A 20,478-nucleotide genomic window follows, 5' to 3' on the forward strand; every position below is an offset into this window, starting at 1 on the left:
TCAAAAGATATTCAGATCAGTAATATACTGATAATCATATTTAAACTAACCAAAAGTTATTGCTAAATTCAAGTTTATTCTGTACTGATGATTTGTATTGATTCGAGTTTTTTTTTTTTACAACCAGGAAAATTCTCAATTCCATTCTTTGCCTTGATTTGATAACTAGTGATAGTAAATTTATGCAATTTCGTTTGTATAAATTTATCTTCAAACTGCAAATTAAAAATGTACAAATATTCAAATGTCTAAAAAGCACCCACAGTGAATACCTCCGCGTGAGTGATTTTCAACTTTTACATTTCTATTGATTTGAGATATGGATAAACTCAAGCCAAGTTCGTAAACATTAGTTGAAATTCGAATATTATTCTGAGATACAACTGATGTACATCATTTGAAGTAACTTGGCGTAAATTGGCCCATATATGAGCACTGACCATTGCATTTTGATGTTCGTGTGAATATAGCTTTGCAACAGTGTAATAAAACTATTTGTGAGTAGTGCGAAACTGTCTATTTTTGTTTTTGTTTTTTTTTGTTATTTTTTTTTAAGAAGCATGTATTTCTACATGAAATTAAGTATCTTAAAATAATATTTGAAAGTCGAAAACACAAGATCTTTGAAAAAGAAGTGAACTAATAATGACTTGTTAAAAAGAAAAGAAATTCGCAATTATTTTCAATTGTGAGAGGCATTATTGAAATTATATTTCTACAACTAGTTATATATATTTATATAATAGTCACACACACCGTTTTTCAATAATCTGTGTTCTATCTACTTGTTAATTTGTTGTATACTTTTTTTACATATTAAAATATGATATTTCTTAAAATAAAGATTATCAGCAATATTTTTAATCATCGTTATCATTATATTAGTCTTCTTTATAGCAAAATTTTCACTGCTCGCATCAATGGCACATGTGCGCACAGTGTTCATTTTATTTATCAAATCTTTATTATCGCCACCTTCTTACCCCTGATGCTGTTTTTTCTTCAACGTAGTTTGTTCCTTGAGGTCGTTACTTTTTTCCTGAACCACCCTGTAAATTGCAATAAAAAGTTCATCAATTACAATACATAAAAAACAGAACAAAAGGCTGTGCACTAGCCTATAAAATAATAATTTTGTTGCAGAAAATAAGATTATATGAATTTGGAAATATTACACAAATTCATTTAATTCCAACATAACGCTTCAGCTGCCACGTCACAGAAATTTTTCTTATTCGAAGCAACTATATTATTGTTTTCTCAATATCTATTAGAGCCCGCTCTGACTTTGAGTGAAACACATGCAGCTGAAGCTCAATTTTTAGTTAAAATTTTAATTGATATATCATATGTAAATACAGAAAACATTCGCTATGACATTAATAAAATTGTAATATAGAAACGATATTTTGAAACAGACAAATGTTCAAGTGCGAACGATTAAATTAAATACTCAACAGATAAATCATACATTGTGTCAACAGAAGGTTGAAAAAAATTAACCATTGATATTGTTTGGTACAGTATACATTTCTGTTCATTCTACTGTCTAGAAGTGACGAAAATTTATGTTCTTATTCATGAATTCTTCACTTCCGACAATACCACAATAATTATCAACCAAAAATAATATTGTCATTTGGTTGTGGATTCATAATAAGTTTAGAAGAAGAATATTTACCCATCACCATGAATAAAAGTTGCTGCAAATATTTTTTTACAGTACACAAAAGCGCATAGTGCCGTGCAATGGATTGCAAGCAATACTTATAAAATATATTACAGTAACTAAATATTGTTGCGATACTTCAAACGCCATAATTGATTACAACAAAATTGAAAGAAGTGTAAAATAAATACACGAAAGTACATAGAAAAGAATGGACAGTTTCACAGGCAAGAAACAGATACATGTATACCGTGAATATCACTTGAAGCAGGCAACTTAAACTTACGTTTGCGACAAAGTTACAATGGATGTACTTGAAATTGCTCAATTAACCTGTTTCCAAAGATATTTACAATATACAGAAAACCACATTGATCCAGAGTTTAACAATGAGATTTGATTGCAATTCATCCGATCTATACCTGAGCTATGTCATAGAATATATAGTGCGTTGAATTTATCTGAAATTGTTATCAATATACACAGAGAAATTTAAAAATTGTTAAATCTGACAAAGAAAGATATACACAGTTTTCAGGGTCAATTGGTAAAGGCAATCTCTGCGATATATTTTTAAGTATTCATTGAGGGATGTTCAAACGGCAATACAAATATCAAAGCTCACTTAATGCCTGTAACTTTTAGCTCATGTACCGATTGACACAAATTATTACCAATTAAGGCACAATTGAGGGCTGCGTTGATTAAAATGAGACACAGCATATGAATTTAAACAGGCACCCCAATTCTATAGCGTTGAATGTTATGTGTATTGATTATGTGATGTCAATGATGCTCATGAAAACTGAAACATACTTTAAAGAATAAAGCATTCTTAACGGTGAACGAGAAATATACTATATATATTTATACAGTGTGGCAATCTGAAATAAAAATGATTATTAATGTAAGGTATCAATGACAGTTGTGTTACATAAGAGTAAATAATATCGTGAATAATAGATCTTGCAGCTAAAGTGTCGTATCCTTTACCTCAGTGTTTGTGCTGGCGTCACTTATTGTTACTACTAATATTATTTCGTTTCTTCAAATTTTTACATAATTATTCTCTGGGAACATGTTATGAATTAATATTTTCTCTGTAATTGCAGCAGTACGGTTTCAACACCATCCCGCTCAAATATGAATTCAAATAAGTAGCATAACTTTTCTCATTATAATGTAGTTAGTACTGTTTCCATGTTTGCTGATTTTGTGGAAACAGGCACTGACAATCATATTCGTAAATATTAATACAAATGATATATCACTCCTTTGGATTAAAATTTTTTTCTTTCTTCACGGAAATAACTGGTGCACTTGCAAAGTAAAATATTCAAATTATTCATTGTGTAATTCATTGACATGATCGATAATGGCGTGGGACAATCATGATGCAAAGAACATTCACTAGGGGATACATAAGTAATAAGCAGGTAGGAATTGAAACCTGAGGTGAGAATTAATTTCAAATAAATAATCACGTAAAAACCATATTTTGCCACGAGACAAATGAAAGTAAATAATTGACACTAAGTATCAGATGACGCAATGTGTCTAAGAAAAAAAAGGTATCATTACAAACCGCATGAGAAATGTATGGACGTGTATGGTCGATGAAAACAAAATACAGCTGCAGTGATTAAGGATATTACATCATGTGGAAACAAAACTTAAGACAATGTTTGAACGAATTAAAAATAAGCTGAAACAGCGAGTGGACAGTTAAGCCAGTGAACGGGAGGCTACCCTCTTTTAAACGCTCTTTAGAATACCGAAAGAAACAATCAATCATTTGAGAAGAATGTCACCTTCCAATTATGCCATACCTGTGAATCGGCGCCGCTTTGTCACGGGTTTCATAGTGGACTGTTAGAACAACCAAAATACAACATATTTGTTACTTTGATGTTGTTATTCATTAAGCTATTAACGATGATAGTATGTGGTGGTCAACTAGCAATCTGCATTGGGAAATTTCTATCACAGCTTAATCAGCATGTAGTATATCACGTGTCGTTGTATGTACATTGAATAAAATGCAAGGGCATTGACCATCAGGACAAACACTGAGGAGACAGGATTTAAAGATAATAGTTCATAAAGCATTGGCGCCTATGAGAATGTAGTGAAATTTCGAGTTTTTTTTTCACGTTGTTAAACTTCGGAGCCTTCAAGCAGTCAAAATTGAGATAATACTTCATGTTTTTTTTTCTTTCTTTTTGCAGTCATTTTGCTGACGAATACATAGCTTAAAAGTACGTATAAAAATATTGGTTACTCGTTACTGCAGATCTGTGTAACTGATCAGCAACATTTTATGTAGGTATATTCGTTTTTAAACTTATGCGTACAATTACGTGAGTAAAAATTTTTGTGCGGAGTATATTTATACTCTTTTGATTGTATCTGTTTCTTAGAAAATAAATTCGATAATTTGTCACAGATTTTCAATGTGAACTAAATAGCATCAGTCACATTCTGCTACTAATCACTACTTTGAAAAAATAGAAAAAAAAGTAAGAACATAAACTAACCATGCCACCTGAATGTGAGACCTTCCACCAAGGATAAGTTTTTTACTAATAAACATGTCTACCTAGACACTGTCCGCTTCCTAGAAATTATTTATAAGAAAACCATTGACTGTTTTAAATAATATATTCTAAAGAAATATTACTCAAGGAGGACAGAATATGTGGACAATTGCATAATGCAATATGTTACTTTTGCATAAACATGAAACTCAATAGGCAAACAGATTTTTATGTTTCTCTGTTCCAGATGTGTTCAAACAGAACTGCTGATGAGACAAATGGGATAAAAAACATGTGCCTGGAAGAGATTGAATTTATAAGTAGAGGTCCAACTTCAAAATCTTCTTCATAAATAATCTTTGGAAGAAAATTGATTCATCCTACTAATGTAATCTTTGATTATTATCTGCACTTCGTTCATGTTTAATCAAGAGTAATCTAGCATCTCAAATGACTCATCGCACAAATTCCTGTGATTGAGTACTATGATACAGTAAGACTGTCAACTGTCAATCATTTGCAATGTGTGTGCGGTACAAAGATACGTAAACGAGCCAGAAAGAAAAAGTGCTTCCCATAAACTTTTATGGGTTTTACCTTCCTCTTTTTCTTGTGCTTTTTATGCTGCTGGCTGTTCAACGGATTCCAACTAGCCTGAGTGTTGTGGTCTATCATGTGACACGTTTGTGGGGAGGAGGTTTTTGATATTAGAAAGCTGGTATCGGGTTCTTGTTGACGCTCAACCAAATCTGTAGCAGGCTCGGTTATGGAACATTTTGCAAGCTCTGTATTCTTCAGCGATTTTTCAAGCGCAGCTAACAATGAATGCGCCACCACTGTTGACTGCATTTAATTGGGAGAGAAATGGTTAGGGATGATGTGTAAGTTAAAGCAAAGGTATGGTTATTTCTTTTTTCAATTGAACAATTCTATAGGTTTGAAAACTTTTTCATATCGATTCAAATTCAAGGTTGTTTCAACTTTTAACAAATGTTACTAATTTCTATATCGAATATAAATTACCTAAATGAAGTTGATCACACTTCGACGAGTGTGTTTGAGGTGAGTTTCAATATAATGGAGTTCTAAATAAAGACAGAGCTTCTGCCTGAAGTCAGCTTCAATTGTTGTTATTTTTAGTACATGATATAAAATAAGATGCAAATTCTAGTTCAACAAGCTCAGTACAGAGATTGTTTAATTGAAGCACAGTCTATTAATGTTTTAAGAATATGTTAGACATGGAAAGTAATGCTGGTTTGATAAACAGCTGTGAATGCGATCAGGTATCAGCATAAACTTAAAAAACTCTCTGTCATCGAGTTGTTTTGATACTCTGGCATGTTAATATCGATTCTGTACAGCTAATGTAATACCTTGATTAGTTCGAAAAACTTAGAACATAATAGAAGTAATTAGATATACCTATTACCTATTCTCACGTGGCATAATTTTCTGGACTTAACTTTACCCATTTACCTCAGTATTAAACAGGTGAATTTCTAAACATGAGTTCTATATAGGCCGTTGTTACAAGCAGAATTGAAAAGCTTTTGCTGAAACTTTGAAATTTGAACGAATTTGTCTATGGACTATGATTCGAGTCAAATTAAATGCAATTCTTCATGGAATATGTGTGTACATATGTACATTGATGATTTTTTGTTTATCGCTAGCGAGTAAAACAATGCAGCACATTTCCTGTAATAATGCGCTAAGATAATAGTTTGCTTTTCGCACTAACCTCGGACTTGGACGAATCTGATATTGGAGGCCCGTTTACTGTGGATTGATCTGAATTCCTGAATCCAGCAGATACGTCATTCTGAAATTAAGAGAAATATTTTTGAGGCCGAAATTTAGAGAACAAAGTATGAAACTTGTGCGAAACTAATAGTATAATGCAGACATGATAAATATCCAGCATACAGTTTAATATCCAGGAAATTTTCGTAATGTTCCTAAATACTGTACATTTTAGGGTAGGTATATTCTCACCAACTTTTTAGATATTAAATTGAATATCAATATTTTTGTAAAAGTTTTCAAGGTAATTTTGGGAGACTGCTGGCAACTAACCAAAAGTTGCTAACCTTTAGTCGATAAACTTCATTCTGCAATTGTGAGACAAGATTTTTTTCCTCTGCCAGACTAGACTCGGATTTTTCTAGTACGGAGCGAAGCCTTGCTACCTCTGCATCAACAGCAGCCTTGCTGCTAATTTCTTGTTGCAGCGATTGAAGTAATCGAGAGTTTTCCTAAAATTAAATCAATCTATTGAAATTTCACGACTGATTTATTATTAACTCCAATCTTAAGTTAAGCTCCGGTTCAAAATTTGAATAAATATTATCCATATGAATGTTTGTACTATATAAAAAAATCTTCCTTCAAAATAGATGAATTTGTGCTCAAATAATATGCATACTGTATACTGACCTCTCCAAGTTTTTCTGCCATACTGAGACTAAGATTTTTCTCTCCTTTCACTGGAGACAATTCAGATTGAACTTTAAAAGATACCAATTGGGTTTGGGCTTGGTGTCTGAAAGTTTCTGCTTCAGCTAATCTCGTTTCCAATTCAGATATCTTCTTTTCGAGCTATAAAAGTAAGATAATCAGTTTGTATTTTAATTTGACAGTTTTGGAAGGAACGGAAGTCTGAATATACCTTAGCTTGTAAAGCATTCAGTTCGAATACCACTTGAGATTGATAATTTAACAAAATTCTCTCAGGAGTATCAAATATATTTTATTGAAAAATGAAAAATAATATTACCATCCATCAATCAGTGTATAATATTTAACTTTACCTGCTCAGTGAGGGCAGATTTGTTTCGAAGATCGTCAAGTTCAGTTTTAAGACTGGCTAAAATTTCTTCTTTCTGTTTAATCTGTACCTGCCACCTCGCTTCTTCCGATTCTACATGATTTTGAAGTTTATTAAGTATTCCTTCCTGTAAAATCACCAAACAATACGTATGAAAAAAACCCGTCACGTTGTAAAAAAGCATGAAATATACAATTAAATAAATTACAACTTACCGTTTTTTCAACTCCTTGAATATGTTGGGACACCATCCCCTGTAGCTTCTGATTCTGCTTTTCCATATCTTCTTGCTTAAGCTTAGAGTCTTTGACAAGTGAAGAAACCTTGTCTTCAAAGGCAGTCAACCACTTCTCATGAGAAGATTCGACAATACTAACATCGGGGAATATCCTCTGCAGTAACGCTTTAGTGGACTTCTGTTCATCTATTCCAACTTGGTGCGATAATTTCTGAGAAGAAACACAAAGAAAGAATCCCCAATTACATTGAATAGTAGAAAAGAAACTGTAATAGTCATTGATCCTTAAAAAGAATCAAACCTATCGTTCGCCTCGGAAAAAAAATACACAAATTATGGATAGCTGGTAACACGGGAACACTGCTGAACTTTCAGCATGTGATGTAATAATTTCTGAAAAAAAAAACAGAAAAACTTACATCAATTGCTGTTCCGGAATTAGAATTTGTGCGAGACTCTGCTGCTGAAAGAGCTTCCATCACTTTCCAGTTCTTAGTTCGTAATTCCTGTAGTTGTCACAAGAAAAATTCCACCACAAAAAAAAAGAAAAGAAAGAAATAATCAGAAATCAGTTTGCCACGCTATGAATCGAAAAGTTAGAATTTGAATATAAACGCAGTTTTTCATTCAAGCAAAATGCTAGATAAACTCAAGTGATACAACGCTTTGTATATAGTGGAAGCAATTGATGATAGTTTTTCACTATTTTTGGAAACGGTTAGTTAAAATATGATTAGACATAATTAAGAAACAATATCAAGTGACACATGGCAGTGCAACACTTTATATGCTATTCTTAATGTAGGCCAATCAGAGAGAGGGATCAGCTTTGGTGCTGAAAGTTCAGGGGAAAAGTCTTGGTGCCAATCAGTTGCTGGAAATTGCATTGTTAGGTGCAAGAAGAGTGTTATTTAACATTTTTTGGCTAAGCTTAAATTAGAAACCTATTCATTGCAATGTTTTTTCAAAACTTGCGATGGCTTCGAAATTAAACGGATGAGGAGAAGCTTCGCTTACATTGTTCTTCTGTTTCTGGACTTCCAGTTCGTCCTGAAGATTTGTTCTCTGACGACGTTCGTTGTTCACATCGCTTTGTAGAGTCTCCAACTGGACAGTAAGCTTATTCAGCTCGGTGTCCTTCTGGTTTACTTCTACTCTCAGCTTTTCTAACAGAGTTTCCTTCTGTTCTAGTCTGTGGGAACAACGTTATGGAAATGGTGTCAACGCTCTGAACAAGTATGTTAAATGCTAGTACCTAGGTATATAGCAATTAGAGATTGACTTACAAATTGTTGTGTTCAATGTGCTGAATATTATTTTTAACCGCCTTTGTTTCAACGCCATTTTCACGACCCTCGGCATTTGGACGTTCCGTATTAGATACCAACTGAGATACTAAATTTCTGACCTCTTTTTGAAGTTCACCAAGAGTTCCAGACTAAAACAAAGCTTTGGTTATAGAAATGGGTGGTTCACATTGATGACAATGATGGTGTAAGAATATATATTCGATAACTCCATCCATCTACGTATCACTCGTTTTCTTTCAGATTTTCTAAAATTGACATTATTGATCTTGAAAGATTTACCTGTGACGAGAGTCTGTTATTTTCTTCTTGCAGTCTTGCAACCTCAATTTGTGATTCAAAAGAATTTTTCGCACCCTGCTGTAGCCTTTCAACTTCAACCAACAACATTTTCAGTTCAGACATAGTTTTGTGGGCAATTCGAAGTTCCTCCTGGGTCTTGAATAATTCTGTTCGAGCCTTATTCAAATCGCTCTGTGCCTTAGAGAGTTCAGCTTTAGCATTTTTACCTTCACTTCGAGCCTTAACCAGTTCACCCTCAGACTTCCTAAAATCTGCTTGAATGATATCCAATTCTTTTTGAAGTTTGTTGCTGTTTGATTGCGAGTTCTTTAGTTCAGTCTGGGCGACAATTAAGTTTGACTGCGATTGTTTGAGATCATTTTGTGCCGTGCTCAGCTCAGTCCTGAGCGAAGTAATTTCAACTGCCTCAGTCTTTGCTTCATTCTGAGAGACTGAAAGGTCAGATTTTAATTTGTTCAATTCGGCTTGTACCTTGTTAAGTTCAGCTTTAAGATTATTGGCCTCGTTAGCTTCGTTTTTCACAGCGTTCAACTCTGATTTAATAGAGTTCAATTGTTTTTGAAGGTCTTGTTCGTGGCGATGCGTATTTTGTAGTCTATGTTCTAAATCACCAATTGTACGATGAGATTCCTGTTTGACAAAAGAAATAGAAAATCATTTTTCCACAAAGTACATGTTGAATAATTTTCACAATGTAGGATATAAGAAAGCTTCCGTTGGGTGTCTGGAAAAGTTTACAAACCTCGAGCTGTCTGGCCATGTCCTGAAGTCTTTCTCCTGCATCTTTATAGTGCTGCAGCTGTCCCTCAGAATGTATTAACTGATCTTGCATCATCGCTAGCTGTTGCCTGTGCCGCTCTACCTCAGCAGCACTATTTTCACACGTAGATCGCAGCATCTGGATTTCTTGATTAACGGTCATATTAATATTCTGCAGTTCTTGCATTTCCGCATGTTTTTGGGTAAGTTGCGCTTTCAAGGCGTTCTCGTTATCCCTCATCTGCGAATATTGTACCTCCATTTGCTTTCTTTGAGCGACAAGTTCTTGCTGAAGATGCCCTTGAGTTTGTCCCTGATCCTCTTGCATTTGATGAATAATATTCATCTTTTCGTTAACCTGGCTTTGCAAATGCTCTATTTGTTTGGCAAAGCCCTGTTTCTCCGCAGCATGAGTCTCCAATATGTGTTGTACACGAGTATGCAGATTCTGGGCCTCGGTAGTTTTGGAACTCAAAGTTTCTTCGAGCTGCCGCACATTTGCAGAGAGCCTAGACTTTTCAGCATTCAATTCTGAGCGTAATTCTTTTAGTTTATTCTGAACAGCAACACTTGCCTCTTGTTCATCAGCCAAAGCCTTTTCCTTCTCTGCCAACTGTTTTTTAAGTTTAATCATAGGGTCTGTGCGACCCTCGGTCCACTCAGAATGCTCCAAAGGATTATCTAATTGTTTGTTCAATAACTGATCAGTAAGTATTTGAATTTCAGACCTGCTGAGTTCTGCCTTCTGAATGAGATGCATAAGCAAAGATATATTGACACCATCCTTGTCGCCTCCTAAAAAAAGTTACATGAAAGAGAATTTGCATTAAACTTTACAGGTAATTAGTTTAGTTCATTTATTTTCGAAAATGATCATTTACCAATTTGTGCCAAAATGTCATTTTTCTTTTTCTTGTTCTTAGATTCTTTAACCGATGACTGGACAGGTACTACGGTTTCTTTTACAATTTCCTTGGCCATTTTAACTGGTGTCTCCTTTTGTTGCTCCTTAATTTCCTTGGGCGTTTCTTTGACTGCTTGTTGCTGTGGAGCGTTTGCAACATCTTTTTTTTCCTCCTTTGCTTCGCCACCTTTTTTAGACTGTTCTTTCACATTCTTCTTAGATTTCGTAGGAGTGTCTACGAGAGATTTGTTGACAATTGGTTCAGACTGTGTCACCTGTTGTAAATTGTCCTTCTATGAGGGGGAAACAAAGGAAAAAATTTATGACTTTATAAATAAATATAATATTCAATTGATACTGTTGAAGAGAATAATCTGTTGAAATGAATTTCTGATTGCGGCTTTTTTGCGTGGGAGACGAATGGTTCACAGATACTATTATCAACGCCTTGTAGTGAAATATACAATTTATTGTTCTTGTTATCTCCACCCTCGATATCAGCTACCAGCCAACATATATAATAAAAGAAAGTGACAAGCTTCCTTACACATTACCATTTTTATCGTAAAAATACTGTTATATGTCGATGAAAAAATATTTTTGTTACAAATATAGAATTATTCCAGCTGTTCAAACCCAGAATGACCGCAATTTGTCCTACAGCATTCAAAAATGTAGATTTGGCATCGCATAACAAAGATCTTTCATTTGAGATGTTTTATTATTCCATATGGAAAATTTCCAATGAAAAAACTTACAAACTCAAGCTCTATAGACGTATTTATTTTTGGGGAGAATCACCCTATACTTTTACTCCGTGTAACTGCTAAAAAGGTCGCAGCACAAGTAATAAGTCATTCCAACAAAAATATACTCACGCTGTGACTACGAATAAGTTCAAGATCATCTTTGGGCTGAGTCAAATCAAAATGATTAATGTCTTCTGTCTGGGGCTGTGAAAGACTGGGTTCTGGTACCAAAACCACAGCCTCATCTTTGTTGAGAAGAATCGGTTTTACTTTGTCAACTTTTCCCTTCTTCTTGTTGCCCTTGATAGTTTTTTCCTCCTATTTCAGTAAACCGAATTATTAATTTACTTTGTAGAAATTTATACATTTTGAAGTGTAGGTAATTTCCTTGGAAGTAATTTGCATTTTATGAATATACTTTTATTTTTCCTAGTTTATATTTAGTAATGATATTTTGTTCAATTTGGGAAAATTTTCAACAAACGACGTTTACTGCGACTTCATAATTATTTACCAGTGAAAATTTCGTCATAGGATCTCCATTATTCTGACTTCTTGACAAAAGCTTAAACCTAAAATGGTCAAAGTTTACTTTTACCTGCTCTCATCTTTGGTTAAAAAAAAAGTTAACAGAGAATCAAAATTAATCATATGAAAAGGTTAAAGAACATCGTTGCATTCTAGTGATTGAAATTGAGAGAAACAATACTGTTCAAACTTACCAAGGCATGTTTATTAAATATTAATGCAACATGATGTATGCCAAAATTTATTTATAGATTGAAATTGAATAGGATGAGAGCTCTACATAGAGAGACATAAAAAGTAGATAAACTATCTGTATAAATTTATCGCTTGCCTAGACAGGATGTGGTAATTATTTTGTTACTACGACTTCTGTCATTAGTCATTTTTCTGAACAAATGAATTTCATGCTGTGAATTAGGTAGCAATTAGATTTAAAAAAACTGGTAAATCGAATCGAAGTATCGTGTACGTAAAATCATGTTCAAAAATGTTGACATATTCACAAATGATTAGATAATACAAATGATAGGTTGTTAGAATGCCATAGTTTTGAAAAATTATCTTAAAAATAAATCCTACGACAATTCAGGACCCTGAAACTTTACAGAGATAAAAAATAATTTTGTCGTGCCTAACAGTTTTTGAGAAAGAACTTGATTTAATGGTTCCTACATAAGATTTATTTATTCTTAAGCGTTTTCAACAAGTAGTCAGAATAATATTGAATGAAAACAATTTATAAAAAATGAGGAATGGATAACTCAGCGTTTTCTACCTGAATGGGTACTTCGTCAATGAGTATTTGAGGATTTTCTTCGAATTGAACATGCTCGGTCTTTTCATCTTCCTTGTCCTCCTTTTCTTCCTTCTTCTCTTTTACCTTCTTTCCCCCAGCTTTATTTTTATGCTTCTTTTCTTTAGCTTTTTCTCTTCTACCTAAAGAGAAACAGATGAATTCGTAAATAGCTAAAATTCGGTTCAGTACATTCGGTAAATGCAGCTTTCCGTATTAGCTGGTCAATAAATAACCATGACTCATTCCTTATTTAAAATTATAATTCGAATGAATTCATTATTTCTAAATATATAACAACATATACCATGTAAATGTTATTCTCTTTCAGGTCCAGGCACAATATTTGCAAGTTTCAGAATAAAAGTGATTAAACTTACCTAATAGCAAATCGTCAGGTAGCTTGCGTTGTTCAGCTATTGCTTCTTCATAGGTTTTTTCTTTCATGCCAAACATTGACGCGAAAAGAATAACGGCAGCCGATACAACTACCAAACCCACGCAAATCAGCCCTGTCTGGACGTCCATTTCTTTTTTTGTTTTTTTTTTTGGCTGGATTTTCTTATCTGTACAAACGAAGATTTGTATTCAAAATTTTTCAGAAATCATCATACATTAGGAATCACTTGTTTTAGGTAATTGACATTACGTGACTCGGATGGCACACAAATTGAGTGACTTGGACTTTACAATAATACATGGTTAGTGGAGGAAAATGGGGAAAAAAAAATTTTTGAGAAAGGATAACTCAAAGTGGGGCCCATAAAGTTAAGAAGTTCGGTAAATAAGGAATAACAATTTACAAAGAGAGAGAAAAAAAAAAAAAAAACGACTTATATGTGTCAAAAAAATATGATCAAACAGCTGAGAAAACTGGTCGCTTGAATATCATCATACATCGTGACGTTATCTGGCAAAATACACGTAATACTGTCCTCATGTTACTTTACAAATGCAAAATATGCTAATTTGTATGTATGCACTATAGCCAGAGATATGAATCATAAGGCATACAGTTTCCAGTACTATAAGGTTTCGAATCATTATTTTTTTGTACAGCTATTTCATACACAATATAATTTGGCAAGATATCCGTTGAAACAACTGATGCCAATTCAACAAAGCGTTAGCTTATACATTTCTTCTTTTTTTAATTACAGTTATAAAGAAGGGGTTAATTATTCGTAGTTTCATGAATGAGTGTGTTCTTCGTCAGTAGCCTGTGCCATATTCTCATTCTCATCTTTCTTTTCTTTTACAAGTTAAACTTTTTTCTAAAAATTTCAAATATTTTTTCCTTCATTGAGTTCAAAGTTTGAAAATTATATGAAATTGCCCGAGCAAAGTGCCTGAAAAATATGTTTAAACCGAAGTGTTTAGATTGATACTAATATTGAATTTGGGCAACGAAAATTGACTATGCTAAAAAGACGTTTGAGGAGAATCACTATTTTGCAATTTGAGCACTACTTTAAAGGAGTCGAGTTTCCAAAATTAAGTGTCCCAGTCTGTTACAATCTAGCAAATTCCATACAATACCAATGTTGGAAAATAACAACTTTTTTCTTAAAACGTGCACTGTTGCATTTTCTAACTTCAGCATCATGAATGCTGTTCAAAGTTCATCTCCTGCTCAAATATAGAGCAATGAGTTGAAGAATGGTATTGTTATAATCTAAATGATTATGGGGAAAAAAGGAGGTCAAAGTCTTTAACAACAGTTTACCACAATGTAAACTACAACAGATATATTTCCGAGAAATATAAACTGGAAACCGTTATCTGTTTAAGCATTCCGCAGCCACCCGACAGATTTGCGAATGCATAAAAGATTCCGACTACATGTTAATCCTCCTTGGTAACCAAACTCAATTCGATGCAATGCTTTGCTTCAAACAACATGGATGTGGTTTTGTAAAATTAATAATTGACAAAGGACAACAATACGGTCTGATCAAAAATATGTTAAAGAAATCAGAAAGATGACTAAATATCAAACTTTTTCTGCACCAATAGCTAGCTCATTGCTCGACCAATTGTGATAAACGTTTTGCACAAAGAACAAGAAGATTGTTTATAACCTAGAATAATTTAAGCAAAACAAGTTTAAAGAAGAATGAAAACTAGCTCGGTTTCTGCTTGATCAACCTCAGCGGCATTGTCATAATCAATTCCTGTGACTTGACGCGTTTTCGTACAGTTTTTACACCGAATACAATGTAAACAGAGTGGAAAAGAAGCCACACTTTCGCCATTTGCGAGCGTAGATCTGTGCGCAATCGGAAAATTAGAAAATAGACTAGCTAAAGGGTGATTCGATTTTTCGAGGTATATACAGGTAGCGGCGACTTGCGTGACGAATCGCCTATACCGTGACGGTGAATCGGAAGAAGGGTATTCGAACCTCGTACTCGCCGACAGGTAATATTTACAAATATGTTTGCCTCGTGAATTGGAATTCGGGAAAGCGGGTCCCGTGAGATCAGAATGAATCACGTAGCCAGAGTGACCGAGAAGAACCAGGAAAATCGTGCGAGCTTAGGCGCACGCTATATTTGGATTTTGTAGACGTGGATGGGCCATCGGTGTGTTAATTGGAAAGTTAAATTGGTCGGCGTAAAAATTTAAATATACGTATGTATGTACAACGTACGTGCAGAGATGAAGCTAATTTATGAAGGTTCAAACGGTAGTGAACCCTCACGCTACGCCGCACACACTTCGATAATTAAAACGAAACTACTACTCTACTATACACAATCGCGAGATATCACAGATAAGCAGGCGCTCGATTATTGTCGGGGGAAAATACCGAACTGCAATTTAAAGACTGGCCGGTGAATTAACATGAATAGACGGTGCACGGCGAGAAAAATAAATGACATATGGATGGAATGACAGAAGCAGAAGAAGCGGCGGGTGCTAGCGGTCAAACGGCACGTCATCAGTGTACCAATGCCGCCGACTCGGTAGCATTCCGCACGTCTGCGATCGAGTAGTGTATGTTCGTACGGCTTCGGCAATAAAAACCGGTTCATACTTTTCATTGGAAGGATAGAATTCTTGAAGAATATATACCGTTTGGGGGCTCACTAAACTTAACCACGTCACGTAATAATTGTCAGATGCATCTATTTCGCCCTATATCCCACTAAAATAAGCTTACTTTTTCTCCTCCACTCTTCAGACGAGAACTCCACGCACACGACACGAGAACTCTTCTGAGCTGTTATGGCCGCTCCGAAAGATTTTAGCTGAAAACCACGCCCATCGAATATTCCGAAGCTCTGGATTGGTCAGTTCATCTGCCACGTAAGCAGCGCAGCGTTTACTTTTCACATTCATTTACCATCGCGGTACTTACCGACTGAGCATACACTCTTCGCGCGACCTAACGGCATGTTTAAAAATGTGCGCCGTGAAGTGAGCTGTTTTTCATGTATTTATGCGATGTATGTATGTATTGTATGTACAGTAAAATGTACAAATGCCGCCTTAATCTTTCGGCTAACTTGTTTTTGGTCTGAAACGAAATTCGAGTTCAATTCTATACGAATTATATGACAATGACTGGCGATGCAGAGAAGATAGAGAGAATAGCACTGAACTATAACCAAGAATAGTTCAGTTGGCTAGAGGTAGCCGAAAACATAGGAGACAGCGATCCAGTTACTGTAGAATTCTGTACTTCATCAGTAGTTACAAGGTAGTTACGCACGCTACATCGAACCGGTGAGTCACTTGTTGATCCTTGAATAGTTCCACTGATTGCACGTCATACGCGGTGTTTACTTGGCTCTTTATAGTAAGCCATGGCAGTCGGTTGTTAGCTGAATAACTGTTAAGACCAGAAACCACTGAAAAGACACTGCAATTTAGTGAGAGTTAGTTTTAAAGTACAGTACGTATGAATACCAAAACTTGGATTATTGTGAATAACGAAACAGTGGCTATCCTAACGTGCGAGTATTTCTTGGAACAACGAAAGCTCTGTTCTTGACTCACGGTTACGAAACGCTCATTATAAATTTGAGAAGCGACGTCATGAATGCGTGTTTTCACCGCACATTAACGCGATCTCAAATGCGTTCAGCCTTGCACTTTCAAAACTGACTATACATACTTCAGTTTCATACCAGAGATACATTCAATTGACACAGATTTCTTTTTTTCAGAGTGATTTTTCTGATTCTGAGTGATTCTGCATCCTAATCAACAATGAGCTACGGTTATCAAGTAAGTTTTATTATTGTTAACTTTCTATTCGCATACATGCATGGACGAGTTATGATTGTATTATAGACCCGTAACTCCTTTCTGCATGATCAATACTCATAGTTATGTGACATACATGTTAAAAGAGTGCATGTTTAGTAAATCATACATTTCCGTCCTTGGTATAAGCTTCGAAATGCATTATTCGTAACCATTTGAAAATTTTTTAAAACCCTTAACCCCAATTGGTAATTTGTACGCTTTTGATTAAAACACTGAACTTTTTATTCTTATATTTGATCAAATATTCCTTATGAGTGGCATAACTTTAGCTATAGATATTTATTGAAATCGATAGAAATTAATACTTCGCTAGTCTAATCTCAAATGCTTAACTATTTTCGATAGATTTCACTGAATGATTATGTCTATTGTAATAAATTTTCGTAAACAATGTATTATAAAAAAGAAAAGAAATTTCCCACATTCATTTCCCACTGGTTTAAAAAACTAATGCCTTTTATTTTAGACGGTTACAAAAAATCAAGTTCCATTGCCTAATAACCAATACGCATGTATGTTGAGCCTATTTTTAACTCCTTATCCCATTTCAAACATATTTCCTGTTTAAACACGCTATTGTATAGTCGAGCAGACTTTACAATTCTTCCGTTATTTTCTTTCATACCATTTTTCCTTCGAATTACTCGAAAGTAAACAATTGACAGATAATCACAACCACATTACGAAACAATCACTTTAAATAAGTTTTAGAAATAACCAAGCTTCCGCTGTTTTCATGATAGTTGATCTTACATTCAGTGGATCTCAACACTGTGGCAATTGGAGTAAGGAAATAATTTTTCGTTTTCAGAATTTCATATTTAAATCATTAGTCAGTGAATGTAAAATTTTTGTACCGCATAAAAAATGCCTTACGTTGTTTTGTATTTGTGTATTATCAAGGGACCTCCAGTGATGCCCTTCCCAGGCCAAAAGCCTCCGACTTCGTTCGGAGTTCCACCAGGTGCTCCAAGTGCCCCCGGGGTGTCACCTTACCCAACGAACGTTGGTGTAGGATTCAATCTCCCTCCAGCCCCTACATCCTTTGGAATGCCACAGCCTTACTCTCCGTATTCTCCTGCTCCTTATCCTTCCAGTCAACCACCTTACGGTGGTCAGCAGCAGACAAATTCACGACCTCAATCATACAATCAAATGCCGCAAAATGCTCCTCCCGGTTCCTATTCTCAGTTGCCAAATTCTGGCGCCTATCCAACTCTTCAGAATCAGAGTGCTTATCCGGCTACTAATCCTTCTTTCAGCTCCAATGCTCCTTACCCATCACAGCCAAGCCGCTCTGCTCCTTCTTCACAAACTCCAAATCCATATCAGAGTCATTCCAATCCTTATCATCAGACAGCAGCCATTGCTTCATATCCTGGTAGTGCAGGTCCTTATCCTCAGAGCACGAATTCTTGTCCAAACAGCGCTAATCCATATCCTCAACATACAAGTCCGTATCCCAGTGTGTGTAATCCCCGGGGGCAAGGTATGGGGGCGGCCTATAATCAACACGTTAATGTAACGACCTCTTTGCCGCCCCGGCATGCAGCCTCGGCCCCCGGGAGAGCACAGTGGAATACAAAGGTGAGATAATTAGCTAATAGAATTTGCAAAACTTGGAGGATAAATCACGACTCAACTTACAGTTAGTCTGATGAAAGTAGATTTTACTTGTCTGTGTCATTTGTCCTTTTATAATTCTGTAAATGAAAGCTGTACGGTTTATATTATAAATTACATCTCTCTTTTGCAGCCATCCCCAACAGTCGTTCCCTACAATGGATTCGATGCACGCGCGGATGCAGAGGCGTTGAGAAAGGCGATGAAAGGATGGGGAACCGATGAAAAAACCATCATCGAGATACTAGCAAATCGTACCAATCTACAGCGGCAAGAAATCGCTTCACAGTTTAAAACTCTCTATGGAAAGGTAAGCGATGTATCAGGCTATGGTTAAGGATGTTGAATCTGTATACCAAATTGACAAATTTATCATATGCATAATATATGTGTAAACAATTTGGGTTTCAGGAGCTTATCAAAGATTTGAAGTCAGAACTAACTGGTAACTTCGAGAACCTTGTTGTAGCTATGATGATCCCACTACCACAATATTATGCTAAGGAACTACACGATGCTATGTCTGGTATCGGTACTGACGAATGTGTTCTCATCGAGATTCTCTGCACAATGTCCAACAACGAAATTCGCGTCATTAAACAGGCTTACCAATCCAGTAAGCTTCGTTGCAAAATATTATGCAGCATATTTATAAATTCCGACTATGAATCTTCCCATCAAGCTTGTATTTTTAGTCATACATTTTTGTACTGAGAAAAATATTCATTTAAAATTAATGCACTATTTCATTATATTTTACTCTCACTTTTTAAATCGATTTAGCAATTTTTTCAAAGAATCTTTTCTACAGTGTATGGGAGAACCTTGGAAAACGATCTCAAAGGAGATACTTCCGGCAGTTTCAAGCGCCTCATGGTCTCCCTGTGCTGTGCTAATCGTGACGAATCATTTGACGTGAATCCAGCAGCAGCTCAAGAAGATGCTCGCGAACTTCTCAGGGCTGGTGAGTGAACGTTTCAAATTGCAATTATATAGTAAATATATATCACGCTGTATTTCAAACTATTACTATTTAATATCTGGATAATTTTATTACAGGAGAGTTACGTTTCGGAACTGATGAATCTACTTTCAATCAAATTTTGGTCCAAAGAAACATTGCACAGTTGCAGCAAATATTCACAGCGTATGAGGGTATAACTGGACATGGAATTGAAAAGGCCATCGAAAATGAATTTTCTGGAGATATCAAAAAAGGCCTTCTTGCTATTAGTGAGTTTTTCTCTTCTGTTCTTTTTCATTGTCCTGCTTCGATATTGGCTTCAACCTATTATTATTATTCTTTCCATTACTACAGTAAAATGTGTGAAGAATCGGCCTGGATTCTTTGCTGAGCAATTGTACAAGAGTATGAAGGGACTTGGAACTGATGATAGACGACTCATTCGACTAGTCGTAACTCGCTCCGAAATTGACATGCGTGAGATCAAGCAAGCATTTGTTCAACAGTATAACGAATCTCTGGAAAGTTTTATATCGGTTAGTAAAAAAAAGTTCACTTCCTAGATGTCGACATATCTTAATTATTGGTGAAAATTTCAATAAACCTACTACAATTTTAGTACAATTTTTTGTTGCGTCGGTATATAATTTGTCATTGTGTGTTAATGTTTTTTTTTCAGGGTGACTGTTCGGGCGACTACAAGAAATGTCTCCTTGCTCTGATTTCTTAAAACTCTGAATTGACTTGTCGAAAAAATCTGTATTTCACATGTAACTATATTATTTTAGTATCTGATCTGATCTTTAATATCATGCATTTACAGTAAAGAAGTGCAACTTCGAGCTGTCAATAATATTGTAGTTTCGTCATTTTTGTTTTTCAAATTGGCTGTTTTGTGTAACGAATTTCTTAAATTTGACTGGCCACTCGCGTAATTTACACATTGCGATAGCCTCTAGTGATTGCCGTAGTTCATGAGAACCAAAGACAATATAG

The 20,478-nt window shown here is 35.1% G+C and overlaps 2 protein-coding genes across 9 annotated transcripts; one reads left to right on the forward strand and one right to left on the reverse strand.

The window, feature by feature from the left end:
- Positions 1-764: 764 nt before the first annotated feature.
- On the reverse strand, positions 765-15,833 carry LOC124407916 (kinectin-like). Its single transcript, XM_046884525.1, has 18 exons — positions 15,785-15,833; positions 12,994-13,181; positions 12,600-12,756; positions 11,426-11,614; positions 10,525-10,840; positions 9,627-10,438; positions 8,864-9,514; positions 8,561-8,712; positions 8,292-8,466; positions 7,694-7,780; positions 7,252-7,485; positions 7,020-7,163; positions 6,646-6,807; positions 6,300-6,464; positions 5,951-6,031; positions 4,804-5,049; positions 3,499-3,538; positions 765-1,049 (listed from the first exon to the last, which is right to left on the reverse strand). The coding sequence occupies exons 2-18, from the start codon at positions 13,143-13,145 to the stop codon at positions 1,003-1,005; spliced, it is 3,810 nt and encodes a 1,269-aa protein (XP_046740481.1). The 5' UTR covers positions 13,146-13,181; positions 15,785-15,833; the 3' UTR covers positions 765-1,002.
- LOC124407905 (annexin B11-like) lies at positions 15,823-20,422 on the forward strand. Of its 8 annotated transcripts, XM_046884503.1 has the most exons (10): positions 15,823-15,929; positions 16,424-16,518; positions 16,793-16,853; positions 17,799-18,482; positions 18,652-18,828; positions 18,930-19,134; positions 19,330-19,482; positions 19,578-19,751; positions 19,837-20,018; positions 20,162-20,422. In XM_046884503.1, the coding sequence occupies exons 3-10, from the start codon at positions 16,836-16,838 to the stop codon at positions 20,210-20,212; spliced, it is 1,644 nt and encodes a 547-aa protein (XP_046740459.1). In that variant the 5' UTR covers positions 15,823-15,929; positions 16,424-16,518; positions 16,793-16,835; the 3' UTR covers positions 20,213-20,422. The 8 variants fall into 8 exon arrangements, with proteins under 8 accessions (XP_046740459.1, XP_046740466.1, XP_046740463.1 ...); XM_046884507.1 differs by lacking the exons at positions 15,823-15,929; positions 16,424-16,518 and adding an exon at positions 16,283-16,349; XM_046884508.1 differs by lacking the exons at positions 15,823-15,929; positions 16,424-16,518 and adding an exon at positions 16,293-16,323.
- The last annotated feature ends 56 nt before the right edge of the window (positions 20,423-20,478 follow it).

The sequence above is a fragment of the Diprion similis genome, chromosome 7, assembly GCF_021155765.1.
Source record: "Diprion similis isolate iyDipSimi1 chromosome 7, iyDipSimi1.1, whole genome shotgun sequence".
Lineage (NCBI taxonomy): Eukaryota > Metazoa > Arthropoda > Insecta > Hymenoptera > Diprionidae > Diprion > Diprion similis.

What these genes read in the sequence shown, in the direction of transcription:
- LOC124407916 (XM_046884525.1), bottom strand. Translation starts at nt 13,145, where the DNA reads ATGGACGTCCAGACAGGGCTGATTTGCGTGGGTTTGGTAGTTGTATCG. An exon ending in ACATGGCCAGACAGCTCGAG is followed by an intron (nt 9,515 to 9,626) that starts GTTTGTAAACTT and finishes TTTGTCAAACAG; the next exon opens with GAATCTCATCGTACAATTGG. An exon ending in AAAGCGGCGCCGATTCACAG is followed by an intron (nt 1,050 to 3,498) that starts GTATGGCATAAT and finishes TGCAATTTACAG; the next exon opens with GGTGGTTCAGGAAAAAAGTA.
- LOC124407905 (XM_046884503.1), top strand. An exon ending in GAGCACAGTGGAATACAAAG is followed by an intron (nt 18,483 to 18,651) that starts GTGAGATAATTA and finishes TCTCTTTTGCAG; the next exon opens with CCATCCCCAACAGTCGTTCC. An exon ending in AAAAGGCCTTCTTGCTATTA is followed by an intron (nt 19,752 to 19,836) that starts GTGAGTTTTTCT and finishes CCATTACTACAG; the next exon opens with TAAAATGTGTGAAGAATCGG.